Here is a 16,647-nt window from a genome sequence, read left to right as displayed (position 1 = left end):
GTCACAATGATTGATCTCGTGGGTATTGTAGTAACACATTAAATTTCGATCATACTGTCGATTGAAGAGACGCTTGATAGATTCTCCACAAAGCGTAGAGTGCGGTAATAGAGTGCGGTAAAAGGAGAAAGAGCCTCATTTGCCTTTGTAGGCATCGGCGCCGAGTAGAGCACCAGCATCAGGACCATCGACGACGGACAGGACTGCTTCGCCGAACAGGCCATTGACCCAGCCAAACCAGCTTCGTGTCTGAGAGTCGTTTGAAGATGTTAGGAGTTCTGGACATGCTGGAAACAAATTGGGCTCAACAAGCGTGTGGCAGACTCACAAAGTCGGTGACGTTGTTCACGTTGATGCTTTCGTGCATCAAACCTGTCCCGGCTGTGCTGGCACGCAGAAAGGCAAACGCTTCCTTCTTCTCCGGTGTTGCGGTCGATGTCAGAATCTGTCAAAGGAATCATTAAGAGTCAGGCTCTACCTCGTCTTGGTTTCGCGCAACGAGAAGTTCGACGGGACTGACCTGCATGATGCGTGACATTGGCCAAGCGTATCCCCATCCAACGTGCGGGCCTCCAATGCCGGCGCCTTGGGACCCGCTAAAGAAGTATTTGTTCGTCTTAGATGAGAGGACCATGGACCGCGTCCTTTGATATGTCTCGTCTTTGGACTCTAAGAAGCCGAGGTACGGCAAGCTGAGCGACGAACGCATTCCCTCGTCAACAAATCATCAGGGCAGAGACCTCAGCGTTCTCGCTATCTCACCTCAAGAGCGAAGGGATATTGGCGTCATCAATGTAATAGGCAGAGCCGTAACCGTCGACTTCGTACGCGTAGACGTCGCCGAGAAGGTCTGGTCGAGGCTTGATAGCGTTTGTTTGAATCGATGCACGAATCTCTTGGGCCATGTCATGGGCTGTGCTTTGGATCAGTGCGAGTTGTTGATCTGCTTCGGTTGCTGGATGAGCGACGAGAAGGTCGGACAAGCCTTGGAGATTGACAGCAAGAAGTCTGTGACCAGAAAAAGCTCAGTGCTTCAAATGTGAGCTTCTGAAGGGGAGTGATTTGGACTCACGCATTACCAGGCACAAAGAAGGGAAGCATTGTGGCGTCATCACTGGGTCGGAAGGCGCTCTTGACCATGCCAATCCTTGCGCCCGGCTCTCCCAGGCCGGTCTCGGACCGCGTTTCAGTCGACGTCCTTGCCAATCGTTGAAAACGGTAGAGTCCTCCAACGAGCGGCTTGAACCGGCGTTCCCAGTCGTGACTTAGGACGACATCCCTCTTGGTCTTTTGCAGCAGCTTCTGCTTAGCGGGAAATCGCGCCGGCCTTTGCTTTGCTCCTTCTGCCGTAGCACCCTTTGTGGCGCTGTCGAGTGCGCTTCGCTCCTCCTCCGTACCCCTCATCTGCGCCTTGAGAGCCTCAAGCGCTAGCCCAGCGGCCCTCTTCCAAATATCATTGCCGACAAAGTCTGCCCTACCGCTCCACTTGGCCAGGTCAACTTGCAATCTGAAAAAGTTGCCCAGCGAGTCCACCTCCCACTTGCTCTCCCAGAGGTACACGCCGTCGTTTCCGATCTTTTGGCTGGACGTGTTGCTTGGAGGATAGGGTTGGTACGTTCCCTGCGTGCCAGGAGCGGGAGGATAGAAGTAGTCTCGATCAGGATTCTTGGGGTCGACGGCGGAGTTCTTCTCGTGTGGGATACCTGTGGCAGAATCGGGAGGTCCAAAGCTGTTGGCAAATGGGTCCGTGAGGACAAATTGCGACTGCATGTAGACGAGGCCTAGTGCCAGCCGGTATAGCTTCTCCCAGTCTTCGTTGGTGGCATTTTGTCCGGCGGTCGAGTTGAGCAGCGGTAGGTACGGGTTCATTTGGCTGGCTGAATCCCTCAGCCATCTGTGGCGTGCAGCACGGACAATGAACAATTGAATGTCGCAGAATAGACCGACAAGGCGGCAGACAGACTTACGAAGCGGTGATGTCGCCCGTGACGAAAAAGGACCTCGGGAAGGCCTTGGCGAGATCCTTCTGCTTTGCATCAGCATCGTGCCAGGCAACAGTAGTGTCGAGCGAATTTGGGTAGCAATTCAGCCAAAGGCGCCGCAAAGCCTTGTCTCCGATGCGTGAGGCCACTCGCTCTAGCTCAGCTTCGACCAAGCGAGAAGTGAAAGTCCGGTTCTGGACAGGAGGGCGGGCATCAGGCAGCTTGGACAGCGGCAGAGATGGGTCGGGTCTGGGCGGCGTGTAGGTCGGAGCCGATTCGGCAAGGACAAGCTGCACGGCCGCGACGATGAGGACAATATTTAGGAGAGCGCGGCGCGTAAAGAAAAGAGCCATCGAAGAGTGATGAAATTGAGAAAGAGTCGAGTCGCAAGAGAAAGGGGCCTTCCTGGTCGCTTCTCGTAGCCCATCAACCCCGCGCTTTCGTTGCGCGCGTCAGGGTGGGGTGGAACATTCTTACGGAGCGTGCAGAAAAAACAAGCTCGCCTCGCATCAGCAACGTCGGCGAATTCTCCGTCACGGCACAGAGGTTCTCGCGGCCACAGAGGACGACAATTTAATGGGATTGAAAGACGGGAAACAATGCTTGGACTTGTCTGAAGATGATGTAGAGTCCCTACTTAATCCTTTTCAGCCTCGTGAATGCAGATATCAAACAGCTTCGCGAGCGGGGAACCGGGCGAGGGCTTGTTTTTGTGAAAGGCACTCTTCATCGCCTCATCGTGCCCATAGCCCCTCTGCTGCAGTCGCCTGACCCTTGTCAGAAATGTCGTCCTTGCCTTCTTCGCTTCGTCTCTGCCCATGCCACACTCCTCGAGCCACGCGGGCGACATTTCCAGCGCCTCCCTGAGCTTCACCATATGCTCCTTCCCTGTGCCTGAATCCTCGTCTTCTTTGCCACGACCGTCTTCGAAGGCTGTCTCCTGCGCTCTATGCGGGACGTCCTCTGCTGTTCTGCCACGGCTACCATCATTACCATCATCTATCCTCGTAGGAGTCGCTGGCAATGTTGCACTCTGACCCATCAGCCGGCGTTGCAGATTCCTGCCTCGACGCTCCCGCGCTTTCGCTGCAGCGGTGGTCTTCTTATCTGTATGAAGCTGCTCGACCTCTTCTCTGGAGTACGGCTGCGCGATCCTTCCCTTCCGGTTGATCCAGTCAAAGTTGTAGGGATTCCCGTTCTTGCTAAAGAGGGCAGTATGGGGTGGGTATCGGGTCTCGTCGAAACCAGCTGGCTGACGCACCGCTTGCGCATGCTTTGCCTTGGGTCTCGGCTTCCGCTTTCGAATGGGCAAGGTGGCAGGCCGCTTTCTCTTGAGCTCTGGCTTGCCATCAAGGGTCATGAGTGCTTCGGCGGCATCAGAAGAGGCATCCGATCTGGTGCCGTCGTCAGACTCTGGGACTTTCTCGTACTCGAGTAATCTCCCTTCGCCATCGGGGACAGCTACTGCACTCTTGCCGTTAACTGAAAGACCCATCACGGCCTCGTCATCGCTAATCGATGCACTGCTGTCGTCGTATCGGGTCGCACTAACGCCATCGTGCTTAGCCAAAGGCGAATTGAAGTCGAGGCTGCTTCTGGCCGACGATAAAGGTGACGAGTCGGGACTGATACGGATGACAGCGGACTTCGACGACGACGCTTCGCCACGTCTCGATAACGGTCGCCCATGCGAGGAAAGGAGGCGCGTCTTGCTCGCTTCACGCTCAAGTTTGCTTGGCCGGCGGAGTTGGTGGTCCATGTCTCGTACCCTGTCTTTGCCTTTAGTCTTACTCTCTCGGGTGCCATCTGCTGCTGGCATTGAGGTCGAGATGTCATTGTCATCAGTGACGTTGGCGTCTTCCTCTGAATCCGCGGCATCAGGGGAGAAATTGCGAAAAGGACGCTCCGGAGGCGCACCTGTTGAGCTGCGAGCAGGACGACCCCGACCGGCCGGACGAGGAGGCGGCGGCGGCGACGCAATGTCGGTGACCAGAGGGACTTTTCTTGGGCGACCGGGTCCGCGACGCTTGACCTCGACAACTGGAGCAGCTTTGCGTACACGCTTATTGGGCCGCTCATCCATCTCTGTCTCAGCTTCGGAATCAATGTCGGTCGTGGCACCATGTCGTTTGCTGCGCGCTCCACTCTTGCGCTTCGTCGCCGAGATAGAATCCACGACATCCACGGGCTCGGCTCGAAGTCGTCCAGGAGGCTCTGCGATGTTGGCTTTTGCGCGCCTTCTCCTCCTTTTCTTGCCAGCTTTTGTTGTCGCCTTGACGGTGGAAACTAAAGGGACCTTCTTGCCTCCGAGGGTACCCGAACAATTTGCCGAGCCGCATAGGCAAGCGATGGGCGCCTCTTGCTCTTCTGTAGTCGGTGCGGCCATATTTTTGGGCCGGAACGTTTTCCAATTGTAAAAGTAGGTAAGCTCCTCGCCAGCTGCGATGTCTCGCTTGGCAAATAGGCCGATCTGGTGCTCAGCACTCGCAGGCTTGTGCTCGCCGCAGATGAGCCACCTTTCTACCTGGCAATTGGGATCACACTTTCGCGCGATAGCAAAATGCTCTTCAGTCTTGGGCGAAGCATATAGAAGTGACAATCCGCACAACTCACCGAATGGTTGGCAAACCGCGTGATGTTGCCCCGCAGGCCCGAATCGATGACCTCTCCAGCGGCTGTGTCATAGTCGAGGTAGTAGTAGTTGCCCAGCTTTCGGTAGAGTTCGTTGGTCCTCTTGGTAATTTGTGCAAGGTCGATGACTTCGCCGCGGTACTCGTCGATGAACTCGCCCTCCTCGATAGGCTCTGACGCCACAAGGCCGAACCCTCTCGGTCCAAACTGTGCAAAGGAAGATAAAGAGGACGTCAGCTTACATCTGAGCCTAAGAGAAGAGGTGACGGGCGAGCACTCACCCATCTGACCTCTGTCTTCTTGGTTGGTCGCTTGCTCAACCAGTTGTTGGTGCACTTGTCGCCGCAGGGACAAAGCTTCGGATCACAGAGATAAAGTAGATGACGGTTCAAACAAGTCTCATCGCACGTTTGACCAATCTTGCAGTCGCACACGTGCTTCTCGCCAGCCAGCTTGGCTCGCAAGGGATATTTGTTGGAGCTGATGTGCGAGTAAGCTGGTGGCTTCTTGACGCTCTGCTTTTTCTCTCGAAGGTCCATGCCCTTCGTGAAAACGTCGTAGGTAAGGCGGAAGTTCCGATGCTCGGTCAAAACCGTGACCCCATGGTAGATAGGAAAGGGCATTGCAGTCTCCTTCCTGCGCCTCTTCGATATCGTGGCGGCGTTCTTGTTTAAAACAGTCCTACTGAGCCTGTTCGTGGGACTTGTGCGCTCGTTTTTGTAGTCATTGGAATAGAGTCCGCTCACAAGGTAGGTCTGCAATGTGACTTTTGTGAGCATGTCTTTCTAGAGGACAAGTATCTGAAAGAAGACGAACTCACCTTGCCAACACTTTTGGGCGACGTCCTTGAGAGACCCACCTTTGTACCGCTTGAGGGGGGCCGTCCACGCCTTTTAGGAGCCTCCACGATTATGGACTCCTCGTCAGAGGCAGTAGCTTCCTCGGTTTCATCAGGGTTCACAGTCTCAGTGTCGATTTCGCGATCACTTCGACGCAGGGTGGCTTTTCGCAGAAGAGACAGACTTGCCGAGCGGCGTTGAGTCTTTATATTGGAGCGAGGACCTGTGGCTGTTGGTACGGAGCTCTTGAAGCTCGTGCCGAGGGGTGAATTGGGCAGCTCCCCACGTCTCCGTCTATAAAAGGCGTTGGTACTGATCTCGTGCCTTGATCTTGAAGGAGGAATAAGACGTTTGGCACCGCGGTTCGAACCAGCAAGGCTTTTCTGAGCTGAAGAATTCTTCATTGTGAGCAATGCCGAGGGTGCATTTTGGCTTCCCGAAGTTGAAGCACCTGGAAGCACGGTAGGCAAAGGGTGCTTCCGAGGTCGGCCTCTGCCCCTCTTGACTGGGACAGGCGGTAATTCTGTTGCCGACTGCGCTTCTTTATGCTCCAAGTCACTGCGAACTTCGGAGAGCTTTGATGATCGCTGCAATTTCGCCGAGCGAGGGCGGCTGTATTCTTGCTTTTCGACGGACGTAGATCGAGGGTCTTGTTCATGTACTTGCTGCGGCGCCATCTTCCGTCGCTTGGGGCTTAGCCAACGCATTTCCTCAGCCTCGATGGCTTTCGACGATTTTGTGAGCTGGCGTTTAGCCCTTCCGCTCGCCAGCGGCTCCGAGACAACTTGCTTTGGGCTTCGAAACGTCTTCGAGGTCGTACGCTTGGGTAGGACTACAGCTGTCGCGGTTGCATCGCCTTCGGTTTCGTCACTTGCGTAAAGCTCCTCGCGATTATCACCTTCGGCATTCTCGACGACATTGGCTAATCGCCTTGGCGAAGGGCTGGGGGTAAGGGTAGGTAGCGATGAAGAGTCAGAATGGACTTCGGCGTCGGCCCCAGTACCGTTAATATCGTCCTCGTCATCGGCATCGTTCTGAAGCTCGTCAGACAATTCATTGGCTCGGCTTTCCGAGGTTGGAGAAGATAACGGAGAGGATGATTTTGAGGACACGTCGACAATCATTTGTCGACCGGGTAGATCGTCAGCTTTGTTGACGGAGTCGATGATGTTCGGCACATCGTCAACGCCAAGGTTGGACAGAACGCCATCTTTTCCCAATACGTCGACATCGTCAGGGGGCGCCACGGGAGACGACATGCTCGAGTCCTTGTCTGGATACATTCCCGCCCCATCATGATCGTGACCCCAATCTCTTTCCAGGGTCTCGCCTTGCTCCTCGCCGAAGGTCTTTTTGATGCGCTCGTCGGTGTCAAGCCTTTTTTCTATGATATACCCGTTCCCTTGTCGCGTCTCGCGAGAGGCGAGACTGGCCTCTAAACTCCCTTCTCGATCGAGCGAGTGAACTTTTCTTTCTTGACGGGAGGGAGGCGTCGGCGAGACCTCAGTAATGGACAGATCAGTGGGTTCTGAGCCAGAAGCGGCGCGGTCATCGAGATCAAAGCAGAAATCTTCCCCTTCGCCATTTGTTGTCGATGCCGAGACGGACGCAGAGGCAGACGTGGAAATATATGCCCGCTCCTCCGGAAGAGCAAGACCCTCGCGCGATCGTTCCAGTCCGAGCTGCTGGGGTCGCTGGCGATCCTGTAGCTGTGGGTGCACTTCATTATGTTGCTGTGTGGAAGTTGCGTAGGAAGATAGTTGCACCCTTGCAATATGCGCCCCTTCAAGCTCCTCCATCTCGTCGTCGTCTTTTTCTTGAGCGCCCAACGGACTACCTTCGAGTTGATTCTCGGAGCTCTCGGAAGTCACCGAAACTCTGGGACGCGGGAGAAACGGCTGTTGAGGTCGTCCGACAGAGGACGTTTGAGGGGCGCCCGGGAGCGCAACGCCGATCGAGGCGCGCGAATGAAACAAGGCCGCCTGCTTTCTGGCCTTTTTGGAAGTCCGCAACATCTCGTGTGTGTGCAAACACTCTTTCGCCCCTCTTTCTGAGACAGCCTCTACCCTCTTGCTTCTCCTGAGCGTTTGCGCAAGAGAGGAAGTCTGTTGGTGCAATGCCTCGCGCGTGCGGGTCGTGCACACGCGACTGTGATTCCGTCTCCAATGCAGCTATGACGCGACTCAAACCTGTCTTGAATCGTCGAGAGTGAGATTTTGGCGTTGTCTGACCCTCTCAGCTTCACACAACTGGTGTCTTGGAGCAAAACTCTGAGGGTTGCGTGCCGATCGGTGGGACTATGAGCGGCTGACGAATCGGCGCTGCGTCGTCGCGCGCCCGTACCTTTGAGGTCGCGCTAAGTTGCTTAGGGTTAGCTAGCGCAGAGCTTGCCAAAGCTACCACCGCTGGACAATTGCTGTGTCCCGCTCTGCCACTACGAGTGTCGAAGTAACAGAGGGACTCGAGGGCCACCGGTTCGAGCTGACGGAGGCGCGGGTGCGGCGAGGGCCTCTTTGCAGGAGAAAGAAGCGACGAGGAGAGGGGGAGATGGAGAGAGCAAGAGGCACGTCACGCGTTTTTCTCTTTCCCCCGGGCAATTCCTCAAATCTGCATGACTATTTGTCCTCTCCCTCTAGGAAAGGAGCGAAAATCGGGGCCAACAAACCCCTGCCCTCCATAAGTTGGTGCGGCAAACATGTTTGATAACGAGCATTTTAGGTGTCCGCTCCTACTTCAGATTAAGAGGCTACGCCGTCAATCCTCATACGATCATTCTTTTGCAGTGCTTCATGTCCATTCAGGTCCACGAAAAAAAAAACTTCACGGAATCCATTGAGAGACTTGTACGAGAATTCATCTCGACTCTGCTTCACCTGATTCTGATCTTTTCGCCATCTCTGCTATGTGATGAGACAGTAGGGCAGCTTCCAAAGAACTACTTTGTTTGACAGATCTCCGCAGGTCATGATGTCATCTGCCGGGCAAATACCTCTACCAAATACAAGCCGTTGCTGTAGCTGGATAAGCTCTACCTCAATCTACGAAGAGAATACGAGTTATCGTCAATTGTTTACGGTGTGAAGCATGTGTCTACTCGCACCTCCATTGGTGGTCAGATACGGACAGGAAAATGAGCGGAAATAAGAGGAACATAACTACAAGACGGCTGCTATGCTGCGATATAGGAACTCATGTCCTCTACAAGCAAACATCTGCTAGTCTTTAGATCTGTTAAAGCAGCATAACAACAAGGACAAAGCAGATTCTCAAGATTCTCATCTTCGTTACAATATGTGGCAGACATTTGGACAGAGCGTGTGAAAAATCAATGCGATCCCTCAATGTCCACAAACAGCAAGTAGTACCGCTCGATTGAAGAGAGAGTGCGGAGCACACCACTTGTACCTCTTTGTTGGCGACCTCGGTGAAGAGAAGGCCTCAACTGCGTAACAAAAGAGGGAGAGGAGGTGTCGCCTACTGGTGTGTCGCAGTGGGCGCGACGAATAGCTCCTCCAACAATTTCGCTTCTGCTTGGAGAACAGGAAGACTTTGAGTAGGCCAAGGAGCTGAGAAGAGCGTGGGCTACCGAATTAGTATGTGATCACAACATAGTCTTCTCCCCATGACTGCGATGTCTCTTGAAGAGAGGGCACAACCTCCTCCTGCAGAGAGCGGGCGAGACGTCATAAGTTTTTGTCCGAAACGACGCGTTCTCCGCGCGTGACAGCGTTGCACTGACGGAAATAGTCGAGGCGTTCACAAGCTACGAGCATCGGCGTCTTGAAGCCACTTCCTCGTGCTGTCTGTAGGAACGTAGAATTCGAAAATGTCTGCGAGGAAGACGGAATCTGGTCCTTGAAGGCTTAATGTCTGTGGGCTATAGGCGTGAAAGCGTCTTCTTCCAAGTGATGTTCTGACGAGCATGTCGCACATGTCTTTCCAATTTGAAGTCACGGGCGAGCTTGGGACCTCGAGTCGACAGCAAGATCAATTGTCGGGCAAGCAAAGACTTGAGGATGACTTTTTTTGGTCAGGACCAGAGATCAGTATGAATATCTCGACGATCGCAAGTACCTTCGATCCGTGAAGCTGATGCTGACACAAAAAGGACGAGAGAAAAACGACCACAAATTTGATCCAAGGAGGACAAGTGATGAAAATGTGGGCATCAATATCGCTCTCAATTAGGCATTTCATCGCAGCAAATGCCTTCACGACTGGGTACTTCTACTTCTAAATTTCAAAAGGATATCAATTGCCAGCATAATTCGAGCCTCTACGGCTCTGTCACTACTGCAAGTAGGAATCCAATGGCTCACCGAGGACGCCCTCGACGGCCTCGACGAGCCTGCTGACTTCGTGTCTAACTTTTTCGTCATCGTCGTCGAGCATCTCGCTAATGTGCGGTACCGTCTCGGGCACGAGTCCGAGGATCGTCTGTGCAAGTGCTTCCTGGCTCCACAAAGTGGTAGTAGCGGTCAATGCCGCCACTTTCGCGGATCTTCTCCTGTTCCTCGAGATCTTGCTCCCTCCTTCCGCTTCTGCCTCGTCTTCGTCCTCATCCAGCAGTGACTCATCCGATCTGCGACATTGCGTCAAGAGCTTGGAGTTGACAAGCTTAAGGGATGTTTCGTCCGGCACAGTCTTTGCCAGTCTTGAGATGGTCAAAGCGAGCAACTCGGCGCCCTTGGTCGTCATTACCGATTCTGCCTTGGTTTCGCCTCCGCTGCCGCTTGACAATACAAAGATGGGAGCCAGAGAGAGCTGATCAACAACCTTGGGAACGGTCTTGGCGAATCGTGCAGGGTTCCAAAAGCTTCCACGATCGTACTTGGCGCTCTTTTCGAAGCTCGAGATCACTTCCAACCACAGCGCTTGGATAGTTTCTCGCTCGTGCTTCAAAGGCGACATGCCGTCGGAGGACTTGGCGAGCGACGAAAAAGCGTCGAGGAGCTCCACAGAGAGATCCAGAACGGTCGAGTAGTACGACGAGACCAGCTCTTTAAGCCTGTCCAGCAGCGCGTTGGTGACCTTGTACAGGACAAGCCGCCTGGCGCACAGCCCGTGATCCCACACCTTGCCAGACTGACGCTCATCTTCGTCGTCTTCAACGAGATCCAGTGCGGCCCAATCGTGAATACGCAAGAAGAGAGGCCGGAACGCTGATTCGTTGAGCTTAAGGACAAGCTGCATGAAGACGCCGATGGCAATAGCCTCGATCTCGTCAAAGTCTGCGATTGCCATTTGGCCACCCATCGTCCGGCGTAGGTCGAGGATTCGGAGCAAAAAGCGGAACACGGCCTTGTACGTCGACGCAATCGTGGCCCTCGACGCCTTTGTCCTTTGCATGCACCTTCGCAGTACATCGAGACATGCCGTGTGCATGTACTTGTTTGATTGGTCTTTCGTCGACTGCCACAGCTCCACGACGGCGTTGAGAATTTTCTCGAAGGGTAGTTGTCGAGCGACCATCGTCAAGAGGCTCCTGAATGCGCTCGCAAGTTTCGAGGACGTCATCTCTTCGCCAATGAGGAAGCGCGCGATGGGCTCGCGGGTTGCGAGCGTAATGATCGTGTTCGTGTACCCAACCATGAATGTGGGAACAGCTTGACAGAGTGAGCTGAGCACTCCAATCGCCGGAACACCAAGAGCAGCCTCGTCGCCTTTGATCGCGTCGTCGATCAGAAGGGCACAGGTCGGGACGATTATGGCAAGCTGCGGGATGATACGAGGACCGAGCTTCCTCGCTTGGCCGGCCAAGAGCTGCAGACTGCTCTGTCGCAATTCAATGGATGCTGCGTCAGCCTTGATCAGGCTGACGAGATCAGGAACACCGGCGCTAAGCGCATTGTGCTCGGAAGCGGTACAGTCGGACACGATAGCGCGTAGAGCAGCAAGGCACGAGAGCCGCAGTGCCTCGCCCGTCTCCTTTTTCCAAAGCAGCCCATAACTCGTTTCGATGACCGACGGCGTCAGAAGGGAAGCCGCTTCTCGTCGGCTGGCATCGGTGAGGGAGGGCAAGCAGTCGGAAACGAGGTCGAGACCGCTTCGACGGCGGCTCGGCTCCACTTCGCCGAGGAGCCTCATCGTGACATCGGCGAGCGTGTCGACCGAAGCAAGCGACATGACATTGTCGAGTGCGTCTCGAGAGCAGCGCTGAGTCTCAGCATCACCCAGCAGCGACGTTTGAATCGCATGCTGCGTAAAAATTCCGAGTGGCTCATCGATGACTTGAGAGCCGTCCAGCCCTCGTTCTTCCTGCACCTTCGCAGCAAAGCTCGGCTGACCAGACACAAAGGTGATGAACTTCAGCAGGGCCAGCATGCGCCGTGCCGGCTCGAGACGGTGGCCCGAATGCTCGCTATGGACGTTGCTGAGCGAATCAAGGAACAAATGTGAGCGCGCTTCGACGGCGTCGTCATTGCGGTGCTCATAGCCGCGCTGAACCTCGGCCCAGATGTCGTTGAGGGCAGTGAGCTGAGTTGGGGCGTCGTAAGCTTGAATGACGAGCAAAGGCAGCGCCAGCGTGTTCTGGGCGTCTGCTGCTGACTGTTTGGAGACTTTGCGAGCGTGTCGATCAACGAGAAGCATGCAGATCCCGGAGAGAAAGTCCTTTGGCCCAAAAATGTCCACCAAAAGCTGGAAGAAGATAGTCCGACGGTGGCGAGGAACGTGCGTAGCTGCGTCTGTAAACACGCAGAGGAGGCTACGGGACTCCTGGAGGAGGGCAAGGCGGTCTTGTCCTCTCGACAGTCGCTTCCGGATCGAGGCGATGAGCGGTGGCAGGATGCTTCGCATTGTCTTCTCAATGACTGTGAAGCTGAACGAGTCATCACGCTGCAGCATAGTCGAACCGACGAACGTAAAGATAGGCATGGCGTTGTGAAGAACCGTGTCAGGTGCCAAACGAGCCACCGTTGAAAGGAGAAGGAGAGCCTGCTGGAAGGTCTGAGGGTTACTTGACGACTTGACAACATTGACAATCGTGTCGGCCCTGATGTTCTGAATGACTTCGCCCGACGACGTGCTTCCCTGCCTTTGGTCGTCAAGTAGCATGGACAAACAGCTCATCGAGAGCTGCATCAGGTAATCGGCATTGCCAAGGCGTCCAAAGACCATTTCGGTCCCAACGCGAAGCACCTCGAAGAGCTCTGCAACAAGGGCACCCGACGCCGCTGTACCTTTGCGCGCCAAGGCCGCCTCGAGGACCTCTACGAGGATGGCTGCTGCTCGGTCTGACGCTGCGTTCATCTGGTCGCCCGCAGAGGAAGCATCGGAAACCCTGGCCTTCTTCGCATGCGGGCCCGCCGACAGAGTGGATGAAATCGACCTCCGAAGTTCCCCGACGACCAAGATGAAAGTTGAAGGAGAGATGTTGAGCGACGCAAAAGAAGACCGAACGTCAGGAGAGACGCTCCGCGCCGGGTCCGAGACGCACAATAATAGAACCTCGTACGCTTGCTTGCTCTTCTCGTCGCTGAGCAAACCAAAGACACGCTCACGGAGCGAGAGAGCCGCGTGCTTCTGGACACCAGCCTGCTGACTCTCGAGAGCTTGCATAAATAGCGTCCAGACGCCATCCTCGTCGAATTCGAGAGCTTGACGGCTGTGTCGGTCGAAGGCACCGAAAAGGAAACCCAAGTAGGCATCGGCACCAGCCTCTCCGAGTACGGCCAATGCTCTGTCTGTCTTGTTTGCCTTGGACTGGATGTGGTTTTGAAGCAGGGGCAAATAGCACGCGAGCTTGCCTCCGTCAACAACGCCATTGAGGGCCTCAAGGAGGAGGAGTCGGGCGTCCAAATTTCCCCAAGCTACGATGTGGCTACCCAAGAAGCTCACAATCGCACGCTTCCACTTGGAGTCCGCTTTTGCTTCGCCTCTGCTCGTCGTCAGGCTGTTTTTGAGCAACGTGTCGAGATGCCGAACATCGTGCTGCAACGCCGTCGCATTCTTGATGATGAGGTCGAGCAAACGCTTCGCACCCGCAACGTCGAGGTATTTGAGATTCTCGGACGCCTTCTGGCCGTAGAGCGAGTCATAGCCAAATGTTTCGACTGGGGCTGAATCGGTGCGTGACACAACCTTTGCGATGACTGCGGCCAGCAGGTCGAGGCACGAAATGGCTTCCCGTCTGATCGATGCCTCTTGAGACTTCAGTGAGACAAAGAACGACGGCAGAATCGTCTGGAAATCAATCTTGCGAGTGGTCTCATCGAAAGCCGACAAAAAGGTCTTTCCGTGGCGCAACGCAGCAAACCGGACGACGGGCAAGGGATGGGACGTCCAGATATTGGCGAGAAATACGAGGGCGGATTCGCCCATCCGAGAGAAGAGGATCTGGAGCATGTCCTTTGACAGGTTGACGTCCGTGGAGCTAGAGTTGGCAATTTCGTAGAGTTGTGCGGCCGTTTTGAAGTCGGCGGTAGTGCTACCGAGCATGACGCTGCTTTCGAGGGGAACACCTGATACGATTTGAACGAGCAGGATTGCCTGCGACCAGGCCAATACTTGCTTCGGTTTTGTAAACTTGTAGACCTTTGCCAGGAAGTCGTCTCCAAATGCCTTTGTCGAAGCTCCCTCTTTCGACTCGGCGGTCGCGACCAGTGTGTCGTCCTTGAGAATGCTTGCTGCCAGTCGACCCCGCTTGCCGACCTCGATCACCTCTATCAGCTTGCCGAGCACCATGTTAGCCAGCACTCGACTTCGGACATTTTCTTCTCGTCCCGTCAGTCCAAGCCGCCTCACGATGGTGTCGACGTGCTCTTGCCACGACGAAGCATCTGACGAGGACACAGCTTCGGCAATTGCCAGCGCGACATCAGCATTGACTTGCTGCCAATTTTTGCTCGAGAAGCTGCGCTTTGTCGTCTTTGTGATTGAATCAGCCACTCTGAACAGGAATGAGTCCGACTGCTTCTTTGACAAGGCCGAGAGGACGTCGACAATCTTGCTGCATGTTTCGTGGTTGTGTTCGCTGCAGAGCAATGTTGGCCATAGTGCGTCCAAGATCGTTCCATCGGCCTTGAGAGAAGAACCAGCAACGTGCTGAGCGAGAAAGGAAGCATGGGCGAAAATCGCTTGTCCTTCATTATCTCTTTGCATAAGAGACATCGAGGAAGCAATACCATCAGCGATCGCTTCTGGCTTCAAGTTGGCAAGCAGCACGTTTGGTCTGCTATAGAGCGAAGACAAGACGAGGGCAGAGTCGTCGCTGAGCCGAGATGCGACAGTCTCCTTGACCATGGGGTCCGTGACCGATGTCTCGCCCTTATCGATGGAAGAGTACATCGCCTCTATAGCCACCTTTCTGCTGTTCGGTGAAGTGTCATTGACGCCGAGCCAGAGCTTTGTCGATTTGGAAGACTTGAGTGTAACTCCTGCTTGGGCTGCCATGACGGCACTCAACGCAGACCAAGCACTCTTGTCGGCGTTCAACCCAGAAGTGAGCTGTTTGACGGCCTCATCAATGATGGCGGGCTGTCGTTGTCGGCATCGTGCGAGCGCAGCGACGATCTCGGGGACCTTCTTGAGTGCGATAAGGCGAAGGAGTCGTTTGCATACATGGACCTTTACGCCAGCGTCTGCGAAATCCAGTATGTCTTCTAGAAGTAGCCCCAAATTATCCTTTTCCTCGGACGCCATCTCCGCACTTTGCTGCTCCAAGACATCGCCGAGAGCATCACAAAAGTAAACGAGCGAGGATTCAAAGCGATAAGTTCTGCAGTTGTGCCGAAGGATGTCGACAAAGCCTGGTCGTTGTGCGAGCCTGCGAGCTGCCTGGATCGGGAACGCGCCCGAATCTTTCTTCGCGTTTGAAGATTGCACGATGCTGAACGCCGCAGTGATCAAAGCCCCTTCGATGTTCTTATTCGACGCTGCGGTGGCCAGACTGCTCACTACGCTGTGCGTAGCTTCTGTGCTCAAGTCAAAGGCCGCAGAGATGGCACTGAGGACCATGCAACCGGCCGCCTGGGCTTCTGCTCCCCGCGAAAGCGAGGTAGACAAGTCGACAGCGACAGGGAGAAGAACACTGAGAATCAGCTGCGCACTGTCCTGGCTGTTGCCTTTCCCCTTGCCCGAGCCTCCCTTCGTGAGGCCCATCGAGAGGGTCACGTCGTCGGTAGCCTCGCCCGCCCACCGAGCGCAGACCCGGACGAGCGTCGAAGTCCAAAAGGAGACGAGAGCATGGCTTGGGTTGACGTCGTCGTCGAGACACGGAAGAGAGGTAATCCACCTGAGCGTCTCGAGAGCGGGCGTCGTCTGAGGTGGACCGAGAAGGGTGGAGATAAGGACCGAGGAGGGGAGCGATACCGCACGTTTCCTGACTGGAAGGAGGAAAGCCAGGTGTGGCTTATGTCTGCAAGACGATGGAATGTGAGCAGAGAATCTAGAGCAGTCAGGTGAAAGAGAGAGAAGACCTACTGGATCTTGAGAATCTGGAGCATGCGAGCGAACTGAGGCGTTTCGTGGTAAGGCATGAAGGCGGACAATGTCGTCTCCACGTTGAAGTCGTTGATTCTGGAGGAAGGAGAAGGCAAATTATCGTGAGCACTATGCCTGCAGGCATGCAACGTAGGAGATGAGACTCACCTAAATCTCCTGACGAGCCACTCAATGCATTTGCTTGTGCTTCTCTCCAAGAGCGAGCCCCCGACTCTAGCAAAGAATTCGCTGACGGCCGCATCAATCTGCTGATTCTCCTCCTTGGTGGCCATGGTTCTGTCTAGGTCTTTGCTGGAGGGCCCGAAAAGCAGCATGCCTTGTTCTGTCGAAGCCCATCGATCCAAATTTGCATCGTTAAGGCAGAGCTCTTCCCACCCATTGGTGCCGAGACCATGGACGGTTTGGAGGTCCTGCGAGGAGGCTACCTTGGCCGGAAACAGGTACGAGGTCGATAGCGCTCGCGCCTTGGACACCTCGGTACCTATCCGGTCGGCATTGTGTGAGCGTATGCTCCCCAGCTGCTGGGATAGCGAGCTCGCCATCGTGCCTCGTGCTGCTCAGGTCGTCGGCGCTTTTGAGGAGCGAAGGACGCCTTAAATCTTCGAAATATCTTCTCTCCTCTCTCTTCTTTCTGAATTTTTTTTTGAGTGTCTTGCACGTGACGAAAAAGTGGAGAAAACTTGTCATCCTCTTTTGGACCGACAAGAAGATTTCGTGAGCCTAGCATCAATTCCGACGAGAGAGGAAGGAGA

The 16,647-nt window shown here is 54.8% G+C and overlaps 4 protein-coding genes across 4 annotated transcripts; all 4 read right to left on the bottom strand.

Annotated features, from left to right (window-relative positions):
* Positions 1 to 23: 23 nt before the first annotated feature.
* On the bottom strand, positions 24 to 2,406 carry FA10DRAFT_82606 (hypothetical protein). Its single transcript, XM_025525730.1, has 6 exons — positions 1,968 to 2,406; positions 1,073 to 1,894; positions 763 to 1,008; positions 521 to 692; positions 329 to 445; positions 24 to 249 (listed from the first exon to the last, which is right to left on the bottom strand). The coding sequence occupies exons 1-6, from the start codon at positions 2,333 to 2,335 to the stop codon at positions 136 to 138; spliced, it is 1,839 nt and encodes a 612-aa protein (XP_025379282.1). The 5' UTR covers positions 2,336 to 2,406; the 3' UTR covers positions 24 to 135.
* A 137-nt stretch (positions 2,407 to 2,543) lies between these two features.
* On the bottom strand, positions 2,544 to 5,574 carry FA10DRAFT_82556 (hypothetical protein). The gene is made up of 4 exons (XM_025525729.1): positions 5,430 to 5,574; positions 4,895 to 5,368; positions 4,596 to 4,820; positions 2,544 to 4,524 (listed from the first exon to the last, which is right to left on the bottom strand). Exons 2-4 carry the CDS (start codon positions 5,234 to 5,236, stop codon positions 2,620 to 2,622), a joined length of 2,472 nt encoding a protein of 823 aa, XP_025379281.1. The 5' UTR covers positions 5,237 to 5,368; positions 5,430 to 5,574; the 3' UTR covers positions 2,544 to 2,619.
* FA10DRAFT_82523 (hypothetical protein) lies at positions 5,097 to 7,733 on the bottom strand. Its single transcript, XM_025525728.1, has 2 exons — positions 5,473 to 7,733; positions 5,097 to 5,303 (listed from the first exon to the last, which is right to left on the bottom strand). Exons 1-2 carry the CDS (start codon positions 7,465 to 7,467, stop codon positions 5,295 to 5,297), a joined length of 2,004 nt encoding a protein of 667 aa, XP_025379280.1. The 5' UTR covers positions 7,468 to 7,733; the 3' UTR covers positions 5,097 to 5,294.
* Positions 7,734 to 9,667: 1,934 nt separating this feature from the next.
* FA10DRAFT_265884 (hypothetical protein) lies at positions 9,668 to 16,482 on the bottom strand. The gene is made up of 3 exons (XM_025521255.1): positions 16,043 to 16,482; positions 15,875 to 15,970; positions 9,668 to 15,809 (listed from the first exon to the last, which is right to left on the bottom strand). The coding sequence occupies exons 1-3, from the start codon at positions 16,435 to 16,437 to the stop codon at positions 9,743 to 9,745; spliced, it is 6,558 nt and encodes a 2,185-aa protein (XP_025379279.1). The 5' UTR covers positions 16,438 to 16,482; the 3' UTR covers positions 9,668 to 9,742.
* Positions 16,483 to 16,647: the final 165 nt, after the last annotated feature.

This window comes from Acaromyces ingoldii (assembly GCF_003144295.1).
Source record: "Acaromyces ingoldii strain MCA 4198 unplaced genomic scaffold FA10scaffold_2, whole genome shotgun sequence".
Classification (NCBI taxonomy): Eukaryota; Fungi; Basidiomycota; class Exobasidiomycetes; order Exobasidiales; family Cryptobasidiaceae; genus Acaromyces; species Acaromyces ingoldii.
The sequence above is the reverse complement of the archived record's forward strand: the minus strand, read 5'-3'. Positions and strand labels throughout refer to the sequence as shown.

What these genes read in the sequence shown, in the direction of transcription:
- FA10DRAFT_82606 (XM_025525730.1), bottom strand. Translation starts at nt 2,335, where the DNA reads ATGGCTCTTTTCTTTACGCGCCGCGCTCTCCTAAATATTGTCCTCATC. An exon ending in CAATGTCACGCATCATGCAG is followed by an intron (nt 446 to 520) that starts GTCAGTCCCGTC and finishes TTCCTTTGACAG; the next exon opens with ATTCTGACATCGACCGCAAC. An exon ending in TGAACAACGTCACCGACTTT is followed by an intron (nt 250 to 328) that starts GTGAGTCTGCCA and finishes AACGACTCTCAG; the next exon opens with ACACGAAGCTGGTTTGGCTG.
- FA10DRAFT_82556 (XM_025525729.1), bottom strand. Translation starts at nt 5,236, where the DNA reads ATGCCCTTTCCTATCTACCATGGGGTCACGGTTTTGACCGAGCATCGG. An exon ending in AGAAGACAGAGGTCAGATGG is followed by an intron (nt 4,821 to 4,894) that starts GTGAGTGCTCGC and finishes TCCTTTGCACAG; the next exon opens with TTTGGACCGAGAGGGTTCGG. An exon ending in CGCGGTTTGCCAACCATTCG is followed by an intron (nt 4,525 to 4,595) that starts GTGAGTTGTGCG and finishes ATCGCGCGAAAG; the next exon opens with TGTGATCCCAATTGCCAGGT.
- FA10DRAFT_82523 (XM_025525728.1), bottom strand. Translation starts at nt 7,467, where the DNA reads ATGTTGCGGACTTCCAAAAAGGCCAGAAAGCAGGCGGCCTTGTTTCAT.
- FA10DRAFT_265884 (XM_025521255.1), bottom strand. Translation starts at nt 16,437, where the DNA reads ATGGCGAGCTCGCTATCCCAGCAGCTGGGGAGCATACGCTCACACAAT. An exon ending in TGGCTCGTCAGGAGATTTAG is followed by an intron (nt 15,971 to 16,042) that starts GTGAGTCTCATC and finishes TCCTTCCTCCAG; the next exon opens with AATCAACGACTTCAACGTGG. An exon ending in CTCCAGATTCTCAAGATCCA is followed by an intron (nt 15,810 to 15,874) that starts GTAGGTCTTCTC and finishes ATCGTCTTGCAG; the next exon opens with ACATAAGCCACACCTGGCTT.